The 21,167-nt window shown below is 47.0% G+C and overlaps 1 protein-coding gene across 1 annotated transcript in view; it reads right to left on the bottom strand.

Annotated features, from left to right (window-relative positions):
* LOC135209761 (uncharacterized) overlaps positions 1-21,167 on the bottom strand; it is a 41,126-nt gene that overhangs the window by 9,076 nt on the left and 10,883 nt on the right. Inside the window, 3 exon segments of the mRNA XM_064242547.1 lie at positions 110-274; positions 14,878-14,909; positions 14,912-15,032. Of these exon segments, the coding sequence (XP_064098617.1) occupies positions 110-274; positions 14,878-14,909; positions 14,912-15,032 (318 nt within the window).

Genomic DNA, 21,167 nt, shown 5'->3' with positions numbered 1-21,167 from the left:
ACATTAAAACCACTTAGTTGTTTTGCAAGCTGTGTATTATGACCTACTGAAAATCGTATATTATCTCAATTCAAATTACCATCAACACCAGCAATATATTCCTACTCACCCACAAAAATGCTCTCCGCTTATTTTCCTCTTTCTTTAAAAGATACTCCTTAATCTCAAGCTGCATGCGGACATAGCACTGTTCCTTTATAAATATATCATCTAAGTCACTATCCTTTGGCGGTGAAACACGTTTGGTCTTCCGTCGACTTAGCTTTCTATTTCCCTGGAAAAGTTTGACAATTATTTAAGAAAAGAATGCAAAAATTATGCCGATTCAAAAACTGGATATACTATTGACAGTTACATGAGCTAAAAAAAAAAAAGCCATTGTGAAGGTTTTGGAGGCTAGTCTCGCTGAGCAGGGGTTCAAAGTGGATACCCACTCCCAAGCCTCGATAAAAGAGAGTTAAGACTGCAGCAAGTATGTTGCAAGTAGTAACATGTTACAATGAAGCTTCATAAATCTTTATATCAAGTGTATGAAAAAGGAAAAAACTGTTACTCTGAAAAATGAAATTTTCATTATTAAAATGAAGTTTTATTGTATACTTACCGAACAATTATAGAGCCGTGATTTCCACGAGCGGCAGGATACTAAATTCAAATTTAGCGCGTCGGCGTCGCCAACACTGGTTGGTGATGACGTTCATCTCCCTCACTCGCGGGAGAACCAGGTACAACTGCCCAGGTGAATCCAATTCTTTCTGCCCGTCCGTCCACCTAAGGGGAGGAGGGTGGGTATAATCATAATTGTTCGGTAAGTATACAATAAAACTTCATTTTAATAATGAAAATTTCATTTTTATTGTAGTGTCTTACCGAACAATTATAGAGCTGATTCCACATTTATGGGAAGGTGGGATTCAGTGGACCACTAGTATTTTTAAATGGTTACATTTATTGCAATACCAGTAAACACTCCAAGGTGTCTGTTGTACCTTACCTTGTAAGAGAGCTACAGCAGACTGTTACTGCCTCTGGTCGGTGCTCTTCTTACTATTGTAGAGGAATTGGAATTGACCAAAGTTAGCCTCTACAGGAAGTGGAATCCTTCCGTAGTTCAAGCGAGTCAAGGCTGACTGACGGAGGATAGTAACAACAAAGATTGCCCTTGCCTGGGCTAAGACCAGAAATTCAATCATACAAAACATTGTCACCAACACCAGATTTAAAAACATATATACCCAACCATTGTAAAATCTGACCTAACAGACTGGGTGAGTATCCCAGGTACTCAGTACCCCCAGCTTCCCTTGAACTCGACAACCTATTCAAGGTGAAAAGTTAGCATAGAGGTGACGACCCTGTGCCGTTTCTCCAAACACCATGCCAGAAAACGCCACCGGACCTAACGTTTTACAATTCTCGAAAACCGTTTCTATCTCTTTGAGATAATGACTCGCAAAAACCGAATTCGATCTCCAGAACGTGCTCTGAAGAATCGAAGCTAAAGATAAATTCTTTCTGAATGCTAAAGAAGTTGCCACTGCTCTAACCTCGTGAGCTTTAACTCTCAGAACGGAAAGATTGTCGTTCTCGGACTGCGAAGTGAGCTTCCCTGATAAGCTCTCTAATAAAGAACGATATAGCATTCTTAGAAAGAGGAACGAGAGGGATTTTGAAACCGAGGTCCAGAGCTTAGAAGATTGTCCTCTAAAAGGATTTTGACGTAAGGAAAAATCTATTTCTGGGCGACTTGGCTGTCGCCAGCGGAAATATCCTTTAATCTATTATTTCTAGGGTAAATGTACTACATACCAGAGAATAAATAAAATAAAGAAAAGGTCAGTATGACTGACTCGCTCCCACCCTCTAGGAGGGTGTCGGTATGAACACTAGGCGAGTGGAGACCACTACCACGAGCCAAATGCCAATAGAAATCTCCCACTACAAAACCCTCCAAGAGGGGAGCCGTCCCACAGAGGGAGCAGCTCGTACTACTACTACACCATCCCATGCTTGCGACTGCTGCGCCTCTAGTGGCCATCCTGAAGTTAGCAGACAATCTTGAGCGAAGGGATGGGTAGGGGGGGGTATTTCGCTGGCGACACGAGCCAATCGCCCAGAAATAGATTTTTCCCCTTACGTCAAAATCCTTTTTCTGGGCTCAGCTCGTGTCGCTTGCGCGAAATCGTTACCAGAGAAACAGCACAAGATTGTAAACAAAGTAAAATAAAATATAATAAAACAAAACTAGGTCTCAAATGAAAGAAACAAAATAAAAGAATGAATATAAATTGCTAAAAAGATACAAGTACACAGTAAAGCAAAATCAGAATTATGCTTAAATTACCCTTAAATCTAATGATGTTAATAATATAAGGTAATTTTACATATATACAAATAGGTACAATGATTACCTATCACAATAAATCTGTGTACAACATGTATCAAAATAGAAATAGCAATTAGTATAAATTTACATAAAATATTTGATCAATGATAAAATAAAATATCTTAGGAATGTATATGACTTATTAATATACAAAACCCGTAACCATTGCATTATGATGTATCCCCTGGCATAAAAATAAGGGGATAACATCTATGAGATCAGTATGGTAATCAGATGTGAGTGTCCCTAACTAGACAAAAGGGGCACTTATACAATCATAAAGCAGCTAAGACACAAGGTAAATGTTAATGAACAAGCAGGAATAGACGAACTGTTGGGTGAGGCAGGTAGAAAGGAGGACTGAATCTTCTACTATAATCTAGCTAGAGTCAGGGAAACTATGTTACCCGCTGCTACTGCTGGGAATTTCAGAGCTTCCAAGGACTTAAGGTAGTGACGTTTGAACACTGTCGGCGATTTCCATCCGGTATACTCTTAAATCAGCAAAATTCATATGTTGGAAGTAATTAATTGAGGTGGCTACTGCCCTGACATCGTGTGCTTTTGGAAAGGAGTCAGGATTGGCTTGTTTGATAAAGTACAGGATTTGTTGCCTGATGCCTTTAGTGGATAAAGTACCACCTTTTTCCCCCCCCTAAAGAGGGGCCCCGAGATGAGGAAGAGGAGGTCCTGGATAGAAAGGCTCGTAAGGTTGAAACCGGACAAAGGGAAACATCTTGTGGAAGGGGTAGTACCTTCCAAGGTTCCCACCTCATCAAAGGATCTTCATTCTTTGCTAAAAAGCTACGTTCCGGAGAAAGTAGCACTTCCCCCGTGGGAAGGAATTGAATATGATCCGGATCTCTGGATAAAGCCGACAGTTCTGAAATTCTTGCTCCTGAAGCTAGCTTAATAAAAACAGAGTTTTTCTTAGGAGCATCATAAACGAGCATGTGTCATTATCGGTTTCGGAAGCCAGTTTTAGAACATCGTTTAAGAACCATGAAACTGACGTAGGCCTGACAGAGGGCCTAAGTCTAGCACATGCTTTAGGAATAGACGAGAAATAGGTATCTGTCACGTCTATGTTAAATCCAAATTGAAATATCTTTTTCAATGCTGGACTGTTTGACGTAATCGTGCTAGCTGCTAAACCCTTTCAAATAAAGATCTGAAAAAGGATATAGCAGAATTAACTGTCATGATTCTGATATCTGACTCTCTCAGGAAGATTGCTAACTTTTTGACGGCAGCATCATACTGCCTCAAAGTTGAATCCCTTTTATCGGATTCCAGGAAAAGAATATTCTGAGGGTCAATTATTTCGCATCTCTTTTTGCCGCAAACTTCATGAAATCCATAAAGTTAGGGTTTTGAGAATCCCTGAGGAAGCGAACACAGTCTTCGTTTGTACTGACTGGGAGAGGCTTGGGGACTGGGGATCCGAAGGGGACGAAGACCCAGTTCCAGGATCAGGGGGGGGGGTTACCAATTGCTCTTCGGCCAGTCTGGGGCTACTAGAGCCACTTGACCCCTGAATGTCCTGAGTTTGTCTAAGACCTTCATAAGGAGATTCACTGGAGGAAGACGTAAATCTTCATCCCAGTTGTTCCAGTCCAGAGCCAGGGCGTCCGTTGGCGTAAGCCAGAGGGTCCAGGTTGGGGGCTACATAACCACGGTAGTTGTGGTTCGCTTGTGATGCGAAAAGATCCACCTGTAGCCCTGGGGACTCCTTTGAAGGATCATTGGAACGAACTATCGTCTAGAGACCATTCCGACTCTAGGGGTACTGATCGGGATAGGGCGTCTGCTATGACGTTTCTTACTCAGCTATTGTGGGTGGAGGAAAGATGCCAACTGAATTTTGTCTGCCAGGGAGAAGATGGCTACCATGACGTGATTTAGATGACGTGACTTGGAGCCTCCTCTGTTTATGCAATGTACTACCACTGTGCTGTCCAAGACTAGCTTTATGTGGGGAGTACCTTGTTGGGCGTAATCTTTTCAGAGTCAAGAAGGACTGCCATTGCCTCCAGTACGTTTATTTATATGGGGAACTGACAGGAACTGGGTGACCAAATTCCTTGCACCTTTTGACCTGGGAGTACCCTCCCCAGCCGCTTAAGGACGCGGCTGTGTGGATGGTAATCCCTGGTGGAGGGAACTGAAGAGGGACTGACACTGACAAATTCTTGACTTTTGCCCACGGCCGAAGCCGGTTCTTTAGAATCAGAGGTACTGAGGATAGCTTGTCCCTGGACCTGACATTTGCTCGAGAGCGCCAGATCCTAGTTAGATCTTTCAGTTTGGCTTTCATTAGATGTTCGTTACTGAAGCAAAACTGGAGAGAGCCGAGGATTCTTTCCTGAGCTCTCCTCGATGCTAGTTTGTGACTTAGAAATTGCTTGACTGACTTCGCTATATTTCCTTCCTGGGTGGATGGAATCGACAGAGTGTGTGAGGATAGATTCCATTGAATGCCTAGCCACTGAAAGTTTGACTCTGGGGTGAGTCTGGACTTGGATCTGTTTATCTTGAATCCTAGATATTCTAGGAATTGGATCACTTTCAGTGTGGCCTTGTTGCATTCTTCGACTGATGGGGCCCAGATCAACCAATCGTCGAGATACGCTACTACCATAATCCCTTGAGCTCTGAGCTGTTGCACTACTACTTCCGCTAGCTTCGTGAACACCCTGGGTGCCACGTTGAGCCCGAACGGGACTACCTTGAAGGAGAACGTCTGGTCTCCTATCTTGAATCCCAGAAACGGACGGAAGTGTCTGCAATAGGGATATGATAGTAGGCGTCTGTAAGATCGATAGAGGTGGTGACAGCCCTACGGGGAAGTAAGGTCCGCACCTGTGAGATCGTGAGCATCTTGAACTTGTCGCAGCGGATGGCTAAGTTTAAGCGGGACAAGTCTAAGATTACCCTTCTTTTGTTTGAGCCTTTCTTTGGGACGCTGAACAAGCGACCTTGAAATTTTAATCTCTTGACTTTGAATATAGCTCCTTTCTGAAGGAGGTCCTCTTCGTACTCTGTCAATTTCTTGGAAGGAAGTTGACGGAAAGGTCTGGCTGGAGGTGGGTTCGTCAACCAGCTCCAACCCAGCCCTTTTGACACTATGCTCTGAGCCCACTGGCTGAAGTTCCACCGGTGGCGAAAGTGAAACAGCCTCCCTCCTACCTGAAGTTCCTCATTGGTTCTGGTAACCCCCTCGACCTCCTCTGAAGTGCTTTCCCCTATTGAAGGGGCCTCCCGATCCTCTCCCACGAAAGGACCCTTACCTCGCCTCCCTTGTTCGAGCGGTCATACTTCTGAGAAGCTTGACTCTCGAAGGCTGGATTGTAAGCTGGAGAGATGGCGTATGAGGTGGAGGGTTGAGGCTGAGGGGATATCACATAAATAGGCTGTGATTGCCCTTTAGACGTGGAGGGCTGAGCTGTCTGCACTAACGGCACTGTAGGAACTTGTTGAGGGAAGCGCGGCTGCTTCTTTTGGTAAGGTTGGAAACGTCTAGGCTTCCTTTGTCCCTTACCTTTTGGTGTCAAGTCTTGCCTTCTCCTAGCCGTAAGACCCCAACGGTCCTTAAGGCTTTGGTTCAACCTCGTAGCCTCTGCTTGTACTTCCTTTACCATAGCCTCTGGGAAGAGATCTGCGCCCCAGATGTTAGAAGAAAGTAACCTATTCGGTTCATGCCGAATGGTTGCCTCTAGCAATACATGCTTCCTGCAATTTGTTCTAGCAGTGGCAAACTCGAAACTGTCTGACTGCACCGTTTGAGTCAGGGCTTTGGTCATAAGCTTAAAAATTGGTTCTGAACCATAAGCCATGGTTGCTACCTCAGACATAGCCATCAGGTTGATGACCTGGCTAGTCGTGTTTTCGAGTCAAACTCCGCTTGAATAAGACTATCAGGGAGCCTGGGCAGCTTCTCACCAAACTGCTCCATAGCACAGTCAGGTTTGAGTTTGCCAGCTGTGAAAGTGTTAGGCAAGTCCTCCCAATAATTCTCCAATTGACGGGAGCAACGGAGAAGTGGGGTCTGCTTCATTCAGCGAGGCATGGTTCCCCTTTCTGAGCTGCTGAGATGGTCGACCTCGCTATCTTGGTAAGGAAAGGGAGCGGGGGTACCTACGTCCATCGTGAAAATGGTAAAGGGACTTTTGAATGGTTGGATCTTGGTATTCGAACAGTCCATGTCGTCTAGACATCTAAGCCATTCTGTTGGGCCTGGTCCCGAGAATAGAGGACTGTCTCCTTTGGTACCCTGTCATCTCTAACCATAGCCGAAGGCGTGAGCCTAGCGTAGCCTAGAAGGGAGGCTGTAGGCCTTCGGGTAGAACTCGAAGTCCTCTATTCTCCGAGTTCCAAACTCCGGTACGGAGATGAGACCATCTTGGAAGGGAGCATATGACGCTACTCTCCAAGGATTGTTCATGGAGAAAGCGGCAGCGAGTCATACGGGGGAAGCTGAGATCCACTAGTGTTAGAGGTTGAGGGAGAGGCGGAGAGGGGCTTCTCTTAGGGCGGCGGCATAATAGTATCCTGAAAAGTTATCCTATCGACAGGCGAGATATCATATGTTCCATATCGTCTTAATGGGAGCCTACCAAGTCGCCCACTGTTGCAACAGGCCCGCCTTGGAGTCCAGAGCCGGAGCTGCTGCGGAGGTGGAGGAGGGGAGACTCTGAATAGGCACCAAAGGTAGTGGAACTGGTGATACTGCCGGGGTGCGGGATTTCTCCTTAGGCTTACTCTTTGAGGACTTTGAGCCGGAGCTAGACCCTTTAGACCTGTCTGGGCCGGGATTATGAGCCGGAGACTTACGCGAAGAAGAAGACGAGGACGTCTTCTTCGAGGACGATGACGTCTTAGTCAAGGTCATATGCTTAGACTTGATCTTAGGCCTAACCGAAGCCTCTGGAGGAGTATATAACTCATCACCGGTAAAGCCTGGGAAGGATGGTGAAGTTGCAGGGGTAGAAGAAACAGTCACTCCCCAAGGGGGACCTTGGGTACCTGCATTACCTACCTCGACCAACAGGTCGTCTATACCTCCATAGGTTCAACATTTATATCCAGGGTTGCGACATCCGTGGGAGATATCCTGGTCTTGTTCAGTCAAGGAGGCCGCCAGCTGTTGTTGGATAAAGGCAATAGAGGGGTCCGCCTCTACCGGGTCGACGTACCCAGTCGCCTTGCCTCCGGGGAAGATTAACAAAGCTAAACGCTTCTCCAGTATGTAGGGCTGACCCTTGGCGGCGTTCTTGCCAAAAACCTCCGACCCAGGCCCGCAGGGTAGCCCAATGCCATATCTCTTACTGCCGGAGCCTGTAAGAGAGGATATATTTTAGATTTAAGAACACTTAAAACTAAAACTTAGGATATAACTTAAACTAGATGCCTTAAGTTAAAGTAATGATGAAAACTTAAGAACTAAAAGAAGCGGAGCGGCAGCGGAGATGGAATACTTACGCCTTCCAAAAGCTGGCTCACCAGATCGTAACATATGGTACACGTCTCATGGTACCAGACCTGGATGTCCCCTGCGGAGTCGCACATGGAGCATGGGACCGGCAAACTTCGTGTCCACAGGGGTCCTGAAGTGTAGCGTAACATCCCGGATGCTCACAGTTGGTGGCCTGTAAGTGGGAAGACATGAGTATCTTAAGGGGTAACACTTACAGACTAAGGACAAAAGAACTCCGTTACGTGCGGAGCTCGGAAAAAATTTGGGCATAACCCCTCCCTGCATTGCCTGAATAGCTATAATCCCGGAGAGATCCGGTAAATACTAAGGGAGGGGTGGGGATGGTTAAGAAACTTAAGATAAACTTAAAGATAACTTAAAACCTATATGCAAGTAACCGGACTAGGTCCAGTGAAGCGGAGTGTAGTAACTCAGCAATACGGTACGGTTAGTAAAGACCTATTGTATGCTCCGGTCCAACTATGGTGGACTATACCCTTCCGCTGGATACCAGGACTCCGGTAGGGAGGAGCTCTAGTAAGGAGGGAAGGGCGAGATGACATACAGACTCGCGCTAACCCGGAGCGGACAAGGAAGTAACGGATGGGGGGAAGGCCAGAGCCCCCCACAACGTACCACCCGGCCGAGCCGAGAAGCGGAGAGGTCGGAACCAGTCAGGGGACTGTCGGACTCCCAGGCCCCTACCGGTGGAGGGGAAGGGGGAGGCAGGCTCGGGCATGCTGGGCGAGCAAGGACAGACCGACCCACCCCCCGCCCGACTCTATGGGAGAGCGGGAGAGGGGGAAGGGGACTGGCAGGCGCTGGCTGATCGTGATCACGTAGTGACCACGAGGCGGTAAAACTAAGAAACGGTAACCAAGCCTAGGCCAACCAAACTGATCAGAGAGAAGCTATCGGGAAGCAACCAGAACTGAAAAAGCGGTAGCATTATAGGCCCATAGGGCGAAAACCAACTGATCAGAGAGAAGCTATGAGGAAGCGACCGAACTGATCAACGGTTAGACTAGGCTCTACGAGCCAGGACTAGGCTAAGCCAGACGCCAACTAACCTAACAATAACAAAACATAAAAATACAATATATAATAAAAATGAAGGAAGAAGGTAAAATAGCAGGAGAAAAAATCCAGGAGTGTGCGACTAGCCCGAAGGCAAGTCTACCACTCAAAGCTAGTCAGGGGCCGATACTAAGAACCTGGACTAGGGTCTGGATAGAAAAAGCCTACATAAGGTGAAATACATACATGTATAACAACTTGAGTAGACAAGTAATAATGCCGCGGATAATCAAAATAGAGCGTAAAAACTCAATAAGGGATGTTCTAGGTACGGTAGAACCAAGAACGAACCAACCCAACATGCGGCAGGACCATGCTGCATGCTTCCAGCCCCCGAGAACGTATCTATACCTAAAAAACGGCAAATACCGTCTCGGGGGACGGAAAAAACTCGCTAACCGTAAATACTGAGTACTTAACTTAGCTGCTGCATAGCTGCACGCTCCATTATCGAAAAATCCGAAGAAATGGCACAAATACACAGAGAGAAAAATAGCACTTGTGCTCGTGAGTGCTAAACTGAAAAGGATGACCACTAGAGGCGCAGCAGTCGCAAGCATGGGATGGTGTAGTAGTAGTACGAGCTGCTCCCTCTGTGGGACGGCTCCCCTCTTGGAGGGTTTTTGTAGTGGGAGATTTCTATTGGCATTGGCTCGTGGTAGTGGTCTCACTCGGCCTAGTGTTCATACCGACACCCTCCTAGAGGGTGAGCGAGTCAGTCATACTGACCTTTTTCTTATTTTATTTATTCTCTGGTATGTGTTAGTACATTTACCCTAGAAATAATAGATTAAAGGATATTTCGCGCAAGCGACACGAGCTGAGCCCAGAAATACCCTTAGTGGCAGATACTGCTTAATAGCCCTGACTGGACATAAGAGCCTTTCTTCCTCCTCATGTCCAACCAAATCGGATAAGTTCCTTACCACAAAACTCCTCGGCCAAGGATTAGAAGGATTCTCATTTGGCTAGAGAAAGGTCAAAGATACCGAAAAATACAGCATTGCCTTGAGAGAAACCGACTCTTTTGTCTATAGCGTGCAATTCGCTGACACGCTTAGCAGAAGCTATTGCAATAAGAAAGAGTGCCTTCTTAGTCAAGTTCCTGAGTGAAGCCGACTTCAAAGGCTCAAAACGGTGGCCCCATGAGGAACTTAAGCACCACATCTAAGTTCCAAGCCACTGTATCTTGCGGGAGCTTAGTGGTTTCGAAAGACCTAATGAGGTCCGACAGATCTGAATTGGAGGAAATATCCAAACCTCGATGTCGAAAAACCGAAGAGAGCATGGCTCTATATCCTCTGATCGTCGATGGAGCCAGTTTCTTAGAGTTCCTAGAAATAGAAGAAAACTGCTATTTCTGTTAAAGAGGTCGCAGAAGTAGAGACTTTAGCACTTCTACACCACTCTCTGAAGATTCTCCACTTCCCTTGATAGAGTTGTTAGAAGACTCTCTCCTACAACGAGCGATAGCTTCTGCAGCTCTTCTTGAAAATCCTTTCGCTCTGACAAGATTCCGGACAGTCTGAACCCTGTCAGAGCTAGAGCGGACAAGTTTTGGTGGAACCTCTTGAAGTGAGGTTGTTTGAGAAGCCATTCTCTGGAGGAAGAAGTCTGGGGAAGCCTACTAACAACTGGAGAAGGTCCGGGAACCACTCTTTCCTGGGCCAAAAGGGAGCGATTAACGTTAGCGTTACATTGCTGTGCACATGAACTTGTTCAGCACCTCTCTTATTAGACCGAACGGAGGGAATGCATAAGCTTCCAGACCCGACCAATCCAACAGCATTGCGTCCACCGACCAAGCTAGAGGATCTGGGACTGGAGAACAAAGAGAGGAAGACGGTTGTTCCTTGATGTCGCGAACAGTCTATTGACGGTCGTCCCCAAAGGCGCCAAAGTTTCTGACAAATCTTGTTGTCCAAAGTCCACTCCAGAGGTAACACTTGCTGTTGACGACTTAACTCGTCCGCCAGGACGTTCAACTTTCCCGGAACAAATCTCGGGACTAGCTGAACCTTCGCTTCGTTTGACCACAGGAGGAGATCCTTGGCTACTTCGTACAGAGAGAAAGACTGAGTCCCCCCCTGTTTCCGCACGTACGAGAGAGCCGTGGAGTTGTCGGAATGCACTGCCACTACTCGACCTTCTACTAAGCTCCGAAATTGTCTGAGCCCCAAGAAAATTGCTAACAGTTCCTTTACATTTATGTGGAACTTCTTCTCCTTCTCCGACCAAGCTCCTGAAGTCCGTTGATTTCCCAGTAGGGCTCCCCAACCTGTGTCCGATGCGTCGGAAAAGAACTGTAGGTTCGGGAGGATGGGTCGTAAATCTAACCCTTCTTCCAACCTTGCTCGAGAGAGCCACCACCTTAGTCCTCTTTTTATTTGATCTGTGACAGGAAAGGTAATCGAGTCTGGTTGTGTCTTCCTGCACCAAGAGGCTCTCAGAAAAAACTGCAGAGGTCTCATGTGCAGTCTTCCCAACGTCACAAATTTCTCCACTCGACGTCAATTTGCCCAGGAGCCTCATCCACTGATTGGTAGAACTACCTTTTTGTCCAAGAACTCCTGAACTGTCTCCAGACAGCCTTGACCCTCTTCGGGGACAGAAAAGCCCGAAAAACTTGAGCATTCAGAATCATCCCCAAATAAAGGTATGCTCTGAGATGGAACCAACTGGGACTTCTGTTTGTTGACCAGAATTCCTAACTTTCTGGCAAGATCCAGAGTTGTTCCAAGGTCCTTCATGCACCGACTCTCTGATTCCGACCGGAGAAGCCAATCGTCCAGATAGAGGGAGATTCTTACTCCTAATATGTGCAGCCAGCTTCCTATCGGGGATAGAACCCTGGTGAAAACTTGAGGAGCGGTCGCTAGTCCGAAGCAAAGCGCCCGAAACTGAAACACCTTGCCTTCGAACATGAACCTCAGGTACTTCCGAGATTCGCGATGTATCGGAATGTGAAAATAAGCGTCTTGCATGTCCAGAGAGACCATCCAATCCCCCTGTCTGATGGACTCCAGAACCGACCGAGTGGTCTCCATATGAAATTTTGTTTTCTGGACATGCAAGTTCAGGGCGCTCACATCCAAAACCGGCCTCCAGCCCCCTGAGTGACTTGGGAACTACAAAAGGCGATTGTAAAAAGCCTGGAGGAAAATCCCCTTCTATCTGTTCTATCGCTTCTTTGAGAACAAGCGCTTCCACTTCTGCGGCTAGCGCCAGAAATTTGTCTGAGCCCGGAGAGTATGCCTGGAATGGAATTGGCACAGGTGAGAGCGAGGGAGGTGAAACGAGAGGAATACGATAGCCGAACTTGAGTACTTGCACTACCCAGGCTTCTGCTCCTCTGTTTTCCCATTCCTCCCAAAACAGAGCCAGCCTGGCTCCCACTGGTGCATGAAGAGCCGAGCTTTCATTTGGAAGGTTTGTTAACCTTGGCCGAGGCCTTAGACTGAGGTCGCAAATTCGACTTCGGCCGAAAGAAGCGCTTGGGTTTTCTCCCTCGAAAAGGCGCTTGGGCCAGAGGAGAAACCGAGAAGGAACAGTCTCCACAGGAGCTTTAGGTCTCTTAGTAGACTGTGCCAGTAAATCCAAAGTAGATTTCTTATCTAGCGCAGACGAAATTGACAACACTACATCGTCTGGAAAGAGTTATCTTTCACAAAAGGAGCAAACAAGAGAGCAGACTTCTGTTGGGACGTAACCCTTTTAGAAGCAAAGGAGCACCAAAGTTGCCCTTGCCTTTCTTAAGGGTACCAAAGGCGATGAGCGAAGCTAACTCATCACATCCATCCCTAATGGATTTGTCCGCACAGGACAGAACACCAATCCAATCCTCCGCTAACTCCTGAGAAAGAGAAGGACAGTCTTCGATCTTGGCCGCTAAAGCGCCAATAGTCCAATCAAGGAAGCTAAAGACTTCCAAAAGTTTAAATTGATTCTTTACAACGTGGTCCAACTCAGGCGCTGTAAAGAAAACTTTCGCTGCGGCGAAAGCAGATCTTCTAGGAGTCGATTAAACTGGAGAAGTCTCCCTGGGAGGATGGCAGAAACTCCCAGAGAAGGAGCTTCCCCAGTTACTAACTACCTATACCTCTTACGAAGCAACTTAGAGGGAGGGTAAGCAAAAAGAGCCTTCCCTAAGTCTCTTTTCATAGACATCCATTTCTCCGTCTCTTTCAACGAATGTCTAACCGCTTTAGATAGAACAAGTTTGGGAGGAGAGGGTCTGAAGTTTTCCTCCTCATCAAAAAAGTCGAAGTTGGGGAGCACGGAGCCGCTTTCTCAAAATAATCTGGATAAGATACCAGAAGAATCTAAGGAGACGTGAATAACACGAGAGGTGATGTGAATCCTCCTCCTCTACTTCTTCTTCATTCTCCGATACCGCCGAAGAAGTAGACGGAACTACAACCTGATCTGAAGGTTTCGAACCACCCTTGACTCATTCATCCAGTTGGTTAACATCTCTAAACTGCTGCGCAAAGGCGCCAGAGACGAATCAAAAACAGTTAACGTAGGCTTGGAAGAGCCTAAATGTTCAGCAGGAGGCGGAAAAACTACTTGCGCCTCGCTTGGAGCCGCCGAAATTCGAGGCGAAACAGGCGCATCAGGCGTAAAACAGACGAAAAAGCGCCTGAAAGAACACCCTTAGAACTGCTAGCTACAGCGCTAAAACCACAATCTCTACTAGTAGATGGAGCCGAAAAAAGGCACAGATTGAGGCGACGAACGAGCCGCTAACGGCCGAGGCGCAACCCTACTCTCAAGCTCCTTATACCGCTTGACTGGAGGAGGCGAAGAATCGGCGCCTGAACGCCTCTTTAAGGGAAGCGAAACGGGCGAATCTCGCCAAGAGCGCCGTGCGGACCGGAGACGAATCGCTTGAATCATTTGAAGGCGTCTGACCGCAACACCTTTCCAACGCTTAACCGAGCCCTGTTGAGGCGCAACAGGCTCAACAAGAGAGGCGCCTGTCTGTGGGCAAATCCCGATCGCTCCCTGGACTTCCGGTATGTCTTCTCCCCGGTGCGGGGGAGCTGGACAGTGACCTTGTCTAGGAGACGTGTCAGGACAGACAGACGCACCCTCAACTACACTCTTACTGAAGCCGCTTTCTCCAAAAACGTCTTAACTGAATTACCAAGTTGCAAAAACCGTATTCGCTAGTACGAAATTTCTGATCTAACCTCGATTCCAGACTGGCAATGGGTGTTGGAGAAACTACACGGGAAGCCGGAGAAGTGGGATTAGTAGGAGGAATAGGAGGTGTAGTTAAAGGAGACATAACAATTTGAGGAGAAACAGAAGGAACAGATGCATCGCAAGACGAAGCAGAGCTAAGTCTACTTTCCCTAAGCGCTGCTTTTCTAATTCTGTCTTTAGCTAATTTCTCCGAGTATGAACTAAAAAACTTCCATTGAGAATCAGTCCAAATCACTACACTCGTTACATGTTCGATCTGCTGAACAAACCTGTCCCCTACACTTAACACATTTAGTGTGAGAAATCACTCTAATTTTGGATAATCTAGTTTACATCCTGAGATGCAAAACCTAACTCCCGACGGACTAGAATCCGACATGCAACGCCTAAATAAAAAGCAAAATAACAACAACGCCAAAAAGAGTACCTCACCAATTCCGAAGATCAAATCCACAAGAAAAAAGCGAAGCAAAGTCATCCAACCGCACCGACCACCGATGTTCACCGGACGCGGCAGAAAAGAATTGGATTCACCTGGGCAGTTGTACCTGGTTCTCCCGCGAGTGGAGGGAGATGACGTCATCACCACCAGTGTTGGCGACGCCGACGCGCTAAATTTGAATTTAGTATCCTGCCGCTCGTGGAAATCACGGCTCTATAATTGTTCGGTAAGGCCCCCCACAACTACAATAAAAACATAAAAACTATCCAATCAAAGGATAATTACCTCTAGAGCTCTAAGAGTTGGCAGGTAGTGTAGTTATTTTTTCTCAGTTCGTTGTCTATATCCTTGCTGAGATGGTATGGCAGGTCTCTCAAGAGCTGTGTACGAGCATTTTCCATGTACGTTACACTCATTTTCTTCTCAGTATCACAAAATACCTGAAAGACGAAAAGCACAAACATTCCAATATATGCAGATTCTTAGAAAGTACCAGTGATAGACAAAAATTCAAAGGCATTTTTCTAAAAAATTTTATAAAACCAAAATTCATAACTTCTGCTTCCAAAAATATGGTAACAATAAAGGCACTGAATCTCTTCTACTATTACTTACTATGAGATTCAGGGCCTCTGTAACACGGTTTTCGCAATAACTTTTTATCTATGCATTTCATAAATATAACGCTTATTCAGAATATATTATATCAACACATAAATTTTGAGTGTATTCTGCACTAGTAGGTTGAATAAATTTGGTACTTATAATGTAAAAGTGACCTTTTTTGAAGACGGGCCAACTTACTCAGAGAAAAGGTTTCGAACGCACTCGTTACGTAACTTATGACAGCATTTCTTCCCTCTTTCTCGATGGATGATTGGCTATACGTAACGAAGGCTAAACCTCTGGCAACAATGACATACAAAGTTTAAATACAAGCAAAGAGTACACCCTTTATGAACTCTGGAACCTCCTCCACTGATATAATTGTCTCAATGAAAAACCAACAAAATATGTTAATAAATACAAAAAACACTTCGATTATTAGTCTAACTCCCAAAATAAGTTTCCAAAGAAATTACAGTCTACTTTATAGGTCACAATCAGATTGACAAGATGTAGGGAATAGTTGGTAATTATAAAAAACATAGTAGACAAGCTTGATTTGATAACTGCTATATCCAATGTCAAGCAATTTTTATTTATTGGCTATCTACCTATTTACTGAAAAAAATAGCCGGTACCGTATATTGGCTTTAAACCTTCACCAATAAAATTAATCGTCAGAATGGTGACTTCATGAGGCTCCACCCACTTTCGCCTCATTATAATTCAGGATAACACTGAAGGCTACCATGGGCATTGTTGGATTAGAAAATTTAACTTCTGGCTATAAAAACTAATTTCTCGAGTAGTTGTAAGAAGTGCTAAATGATCCTCAAGGATCCCAGCAGTTGGCCTAAACGTTTAATTCATGTATATTACTGCTATACTGTTGCGGCACTACTGCTACAGTAGTATTACTACGCTAGCACTGATACCCCACCCACATCTATGTATCGTTTCGCCATTCATAAAGTCTTTGGGTTTCAGAGCCGATGGAATTTCTGTCTGGTGGATGGGCGGGGCAACATTTAGTCAAAAGGTGTTTGTTTACCTTGCTTACGTAATGAATGTTATTCGACTCTCGGCTCGTAATCATTGGCCATGACGTCGGCTAGATCATTTTTACTCTATAAAAATTAAAACTATCGGGTTTAGGCTATTGATAATGCTGACAAAATTTGTGTGTGGTTGTAAATTATACATATGTCAACTTTCAGCTACATCCGATGCTTTGACAAGGAGCAAAGTCCAAAAAATGACAATTTGTCGAAAATTGCATTTTTCCTAACTATACAAACCTGAGGTCCTTTAACAATAGGAAGTAGCTAGCGGCAGCTGGAACGGTCGTAAGCTTCGAACAAGGGAAGAACGGTAGTTAACTGCTTGTCCGATCGTCGCGCGGGAGGTAAACAAATCACTTTTGCTTTTGGCCCATGCAAAATACGCAGAGTGAGGGGTGGCATGAGGAGGGACTATATGTAAAGGACCTCAGGTTTGTATAGTTAGGAAAAATGCAATTTTCGACAAATTGTCATTTGTTCCGATACGTAATACAAGCAATCGGTCCTTTAACAATAGGAAGACTCACTTCTTGGTGGGAGGAATCTGAGTCTTTTGATGAACAGAACTGGTGGTGTTTTCGTCCATCCCTGGAATGTCTCCCTGGTCGTAAGAGCGAGGGAGGGATCCAAGCCTCTGTCCGATTGATCGGGGTGTGCACCGCAGGATCAATGGTCAGACCTCTGGGCCGAGTACTAAGAGAGAGGCAAGCGTATCTCTTCGTACCAGCAAGCAAGAACTTGTTCCTGTTTGCAAGAGGCAACATAAAGTATGGTTGTCTCAAAGCTGGCATCCACTTCCTCCCCCTTGTTGGAGGAAGTGGTGGATTATATACGCTCCTATCCCTAGTGAAAGGGATAGGATGGGGCTCTGTTGAGTAGCTCACCTGCATCTTGTCCTTATCCAGCAGGGTGACGACCGTGTCCCTCTAACCACAGGTAGAGGGGAAGAAAAAGATGGGAAGAGGAGCCAGTCACACTCTCATTCACTCATCCATTCTTACGGTCACACTAGGACTCGATGCTGCTCAGCCTGCGAGGGTCTGGGTTCGCTACACAACGTGTTGAGCAGCCACCACGGATCCCAAGGAAAAAGATCCAAGGACCTGTGGGCAATATCCCGAAGGTAGAAGGAAGGGCATGTGGTCTGGTTGGACCAGACCCCTGCCTTCAGTACCTGCGCCACGGAGAAGTTCTTGCGGACAAGGCAGCATCTCCTTCGCATCGAAGGCGGTGAAGTCCATTAGGGAGGGGAGGGGATTGTGAACGACTCGAACCAATAGTCAGGGACCGAAGGGTTCTGAGTCTTCGCTACGAAGTTCGTACGAAATCGAGCGTCACGGATCCCCATCCCCTGGATGCTTGACTTCGCAGGAGAAGTCATGCAGTTCCTCAGAGGAAAAGAAGGAAATAGTCGCATGACCTATCCCTCTTCTCTACTTCGGTGATGTCCAGTACCCATACTGTCTGTCCGTTTGCCACGAAGTCTCTCGCATCCTCCTATCCCCATGCAGCGAAGTTCTCGGTAGTGGATAGGACACCGACACGCCATGGTGTGTCGATGGTATGGGTACTGTGACAAGCTATTAAAACGAAGTAATGATTGCTCTGTAACAACCGAACTAAGTCAACAGCGTAGTTCGTACTGACCTCGGGCGCTCTGACAGCTGCCGACTGACTGCGTTCGGTAGAAGGCAAGTTGTCCAAGCATCCGAGTAAGTCACGTGACCTTCGCCTTTAAAGGGTTATGCCGAGAGACCAAACAAATAATGTATTTGTTTGTCACCAATGCCGGACAGCGAGGTGATGATTCTCTTAAGCATGTGCCCAACAGGCGAAAGTCAATTGCCTTCTAGAGACCGAGGTCCCTGAAGGCAAAACATCTCATGGTTGTTGAATCTCAGGCCAAGGAGAAACAAACACTATGTACCGTTGAAGACGAAGGTAGATATTGAATGCAACCTACGTCTTCACAGACGAATCGAGAGAAGGATTCTCAAGATTCATAACCTGTGCTTACAAATGACTGAAAACGCTAAACCGCTATTTCATTGCTGTCCGGTGAGAAGTCGTAGTTGCAATGAAAGCGGGCGTTCTTCAGTAATGAAAACACAGGGGAAAGCCGCCTGAAGAACTGCTTCTCATGGGCTGAACATTTGGAAGTGGAGAGCTGTCAGGTCGGAGAGTAGGCGATGTCTTCTGACACATCTTGTAATTCGGGTGAACAATGAACAATTGTACACCTACGAATACGAGATATTTGAAGACAAACTCAGATATCTGCAAAATCATTCGCATTATCGCAGTGCGATGCAGCGGGAGACTTGTACAGACTTCTGTTACCGTGCGGTAAACAGAAAGATGAAAGAGTCCAAGAGTATCTGTTGAAAATTCTCGCAATGTCGAAGGCGATGGAATTCTAGCGTCACAGCAGTAGATGGTCCTTCATTATTGCGAGAATCCCCGTTAATCAGAGACCTAAGTCCATGATTGTTGGGCAGAGATACGGTTCGGTAGTCAATCAAAGCAGGGCAGAGAGAGACATAACTGAGCGTGCATCTCGGAGGCCCAGCTGATACTGAGCTGCTATCAGGCAGTTTCAATACGCAGTAGTTGAGCCTGAGCTCTCGCTGACTCGTCATCCTGAGTTGCCAGGTAATCCATTATTCCACGAAGGAATGCGTTCGGCTAGAACTACCGAGCATATAAGATATGCTCGAGCAATTATATTTAGGCGAAACGAATTTCGGTAAATATAAAAGTTGAAATGGTGTTGTCGTGACAAAACCATAAGTATATAAAATTGAAACTGAAAACTCCTGGGAGGTTGCAGGCAACCCCGAGTTGCAGTTCAATTAGAATACTTCTCTTCTAAGTCGCAATTCCGTAGATAAACTAGGATATGCGCCTACCCCTCCCCTCGGACAATTCACTGCTTAGTAGAATCATGTCGCGAGGTTAATATACGTAGTATATTTGTAGGATTCTGAACAACGATCTCCATCCTAATTCTTTCCTTCAAGAAAACAAAATAAGGATTGGAGATCGACCACCTTCGATCTCTATCAAAAGAGAGAGAATGAAGGAGAAGTCTTCCTCGAAGGAAAGCTTCAATGGTGAACAGAATACTAAGACGATAGTTCAAGCCAAACTGGATATTCTCGTCCGATCTTCTCTATTCCAGGTTGGTCGCCTACTGTGAGATAGTTTCTTTCAGCAGCAGTCTCTCCTAATGCTAGAAATTCCAGGAATTCGAGCATAGGCGAGATTCCCGATTATCGTGTAACATATCGGGGATTCTCGTTCTCGCTCACTTTGGACCGTGGTCTCGCCTAAGTGTTTGGAGATCGTAAAAAAAACTCGAACACTCTGAATGCGCTAGAAATTCTGTAGAATTCTAAGCAGTCTGCGAAAACCCCCACCGAATTCGTCAAACGATATCGGCTGGTGGTCCTCTCGATTCCCGTAGAAATCGAGAATGGGGCAGGATCGCTCCTCAACGACCGGGGCTTACGTCAGGTAGGACCCGAAGGTTTCCCCGGTAGCGGAGTCCCCAACGTGGGATCCTACAGAGAAATCTCTGTAGGATCCCTCCCCTTTCCCTCGTAGCCGTAAGGAGAGAGGGAATGGAAGAGGAATTGGATACTCGCTCGCCTTCCCAGTGGAACTAGCAGTTGGAGAACAGTAGGAGCAGCCATCGCCTTGCGGCGATGGCCTCTCAGTCTGGGAAAACGTATCGTCAGAGAGAAAACGTTTTTCCCGCGGAGGGTTACGAACTCTCACTGTAGGTAAGGGTCTGCCGCCACTCTGAACGTCGTCTGGGTGGGGCTGATCGACACCTGACAGGAGAGAGCCGATACCGTCCTCCGACTCATTCCAGTCCTCGTCGAGGTCGAAACCTCTCAGGAGGACGAAGGAGTATTTAAATACGGTGTCCGAAGACACGTAGAAATGCGCTGTCGCAGTAGAGGAGGTGGAAGTAGCTTGATCGACCGGCCAGAACTGAGAGAGCCTTCTTGTCCGGAGACGAGAGACTCTGGTTCGAGACAGAATCGGCAAGCTCCGATCGCGGCAGACCCACCGTCGGTTTGGGTTCCCTCTCGGGCCCCAAAACGACTCGAGCAGAGACGTAGGCTCTGCTGGTGGGAGCGGCAATCCTTCCGCAAGGTCATTATGCTGACGAATCAGCTTAATGACTTCTGCAAATTCCTCTGTATCTCGGGAGTAACCGCGTCTTGCGGAGTAGGACAGCAAGAACAGATCCCGAGATACTCCTCCTTCAGAAGGAGGAACCGCGGCAGACCCCTGACGGTCGCCTCGAGCTACTTGCGCGTATGTCCTGGTCGGTCCTAGAACCGTGCCTGGTCCATACGGCGTCATAGCGGGGTCGCGAGCGGCGCACCTCTCGCGATCACTCATAGGTACCTCGCTCCTCCCGGTGTAGCCCGAGGAGGTTGAAGGTACAGGAGAGGCAGACCTGACGCTCCCCCCTAGCTCGCTGGCAGGACCAGCGTGCTTGGAGGGCTGCTGCTGATCGTCAACCCACGGGTGGCGCTCGAGCAGCAGGCTTAGCCTTGCCGCTCGCCTGGGGCTGAGAGGATCGGCTGAGAACGTCGGCGTGATCTCTAGTGTCAGGCGAGCTGTTGCTTGGTTACCGTCTCCGCCCGTCCCGATGGGAGCGGCGTCAGGTTACCTGCTAGGCTCGCTGTCGCGGTGAGACCGGTGAGAGCGTCCTCGGCGGCGTCGAGCCGGGTACCGACGGCCGCGGGGACCCCTTCCTCGCCTCAACCCGTGGCTGGTCAGCGACCGTCACGTCAACCCGAGCAGCCAGCTGGTCGCTGCGAGAGCGTCCACTGGCCTGGCGAGAGTCGTCTGCACGACTCTCGCCAGTCTTCTGCTCCGCGCTTCGGT

This window comes from Macrobrachium nipponense, chromosome 38 (genome assembly GCF_015104395.2).
Source record: "Macrobrachium nipponense isolate FS-2020 chromosome 38, ASM1510439v2, whole genome shotgun sequence".
In the NCBI taxonomy this organism is placed as follows: domain Eukaryota; kingdom Metazoa; phylum Arthropoda; class Malacostraca; order Decapoda; family Palaemonidae; genus Macrobrachium; species Macrobrachium nipponense.
Note: the sequence above shows the minus strand (reverse complement) of the source record. Positions and strands in the feature narration are given on the sequence as shown.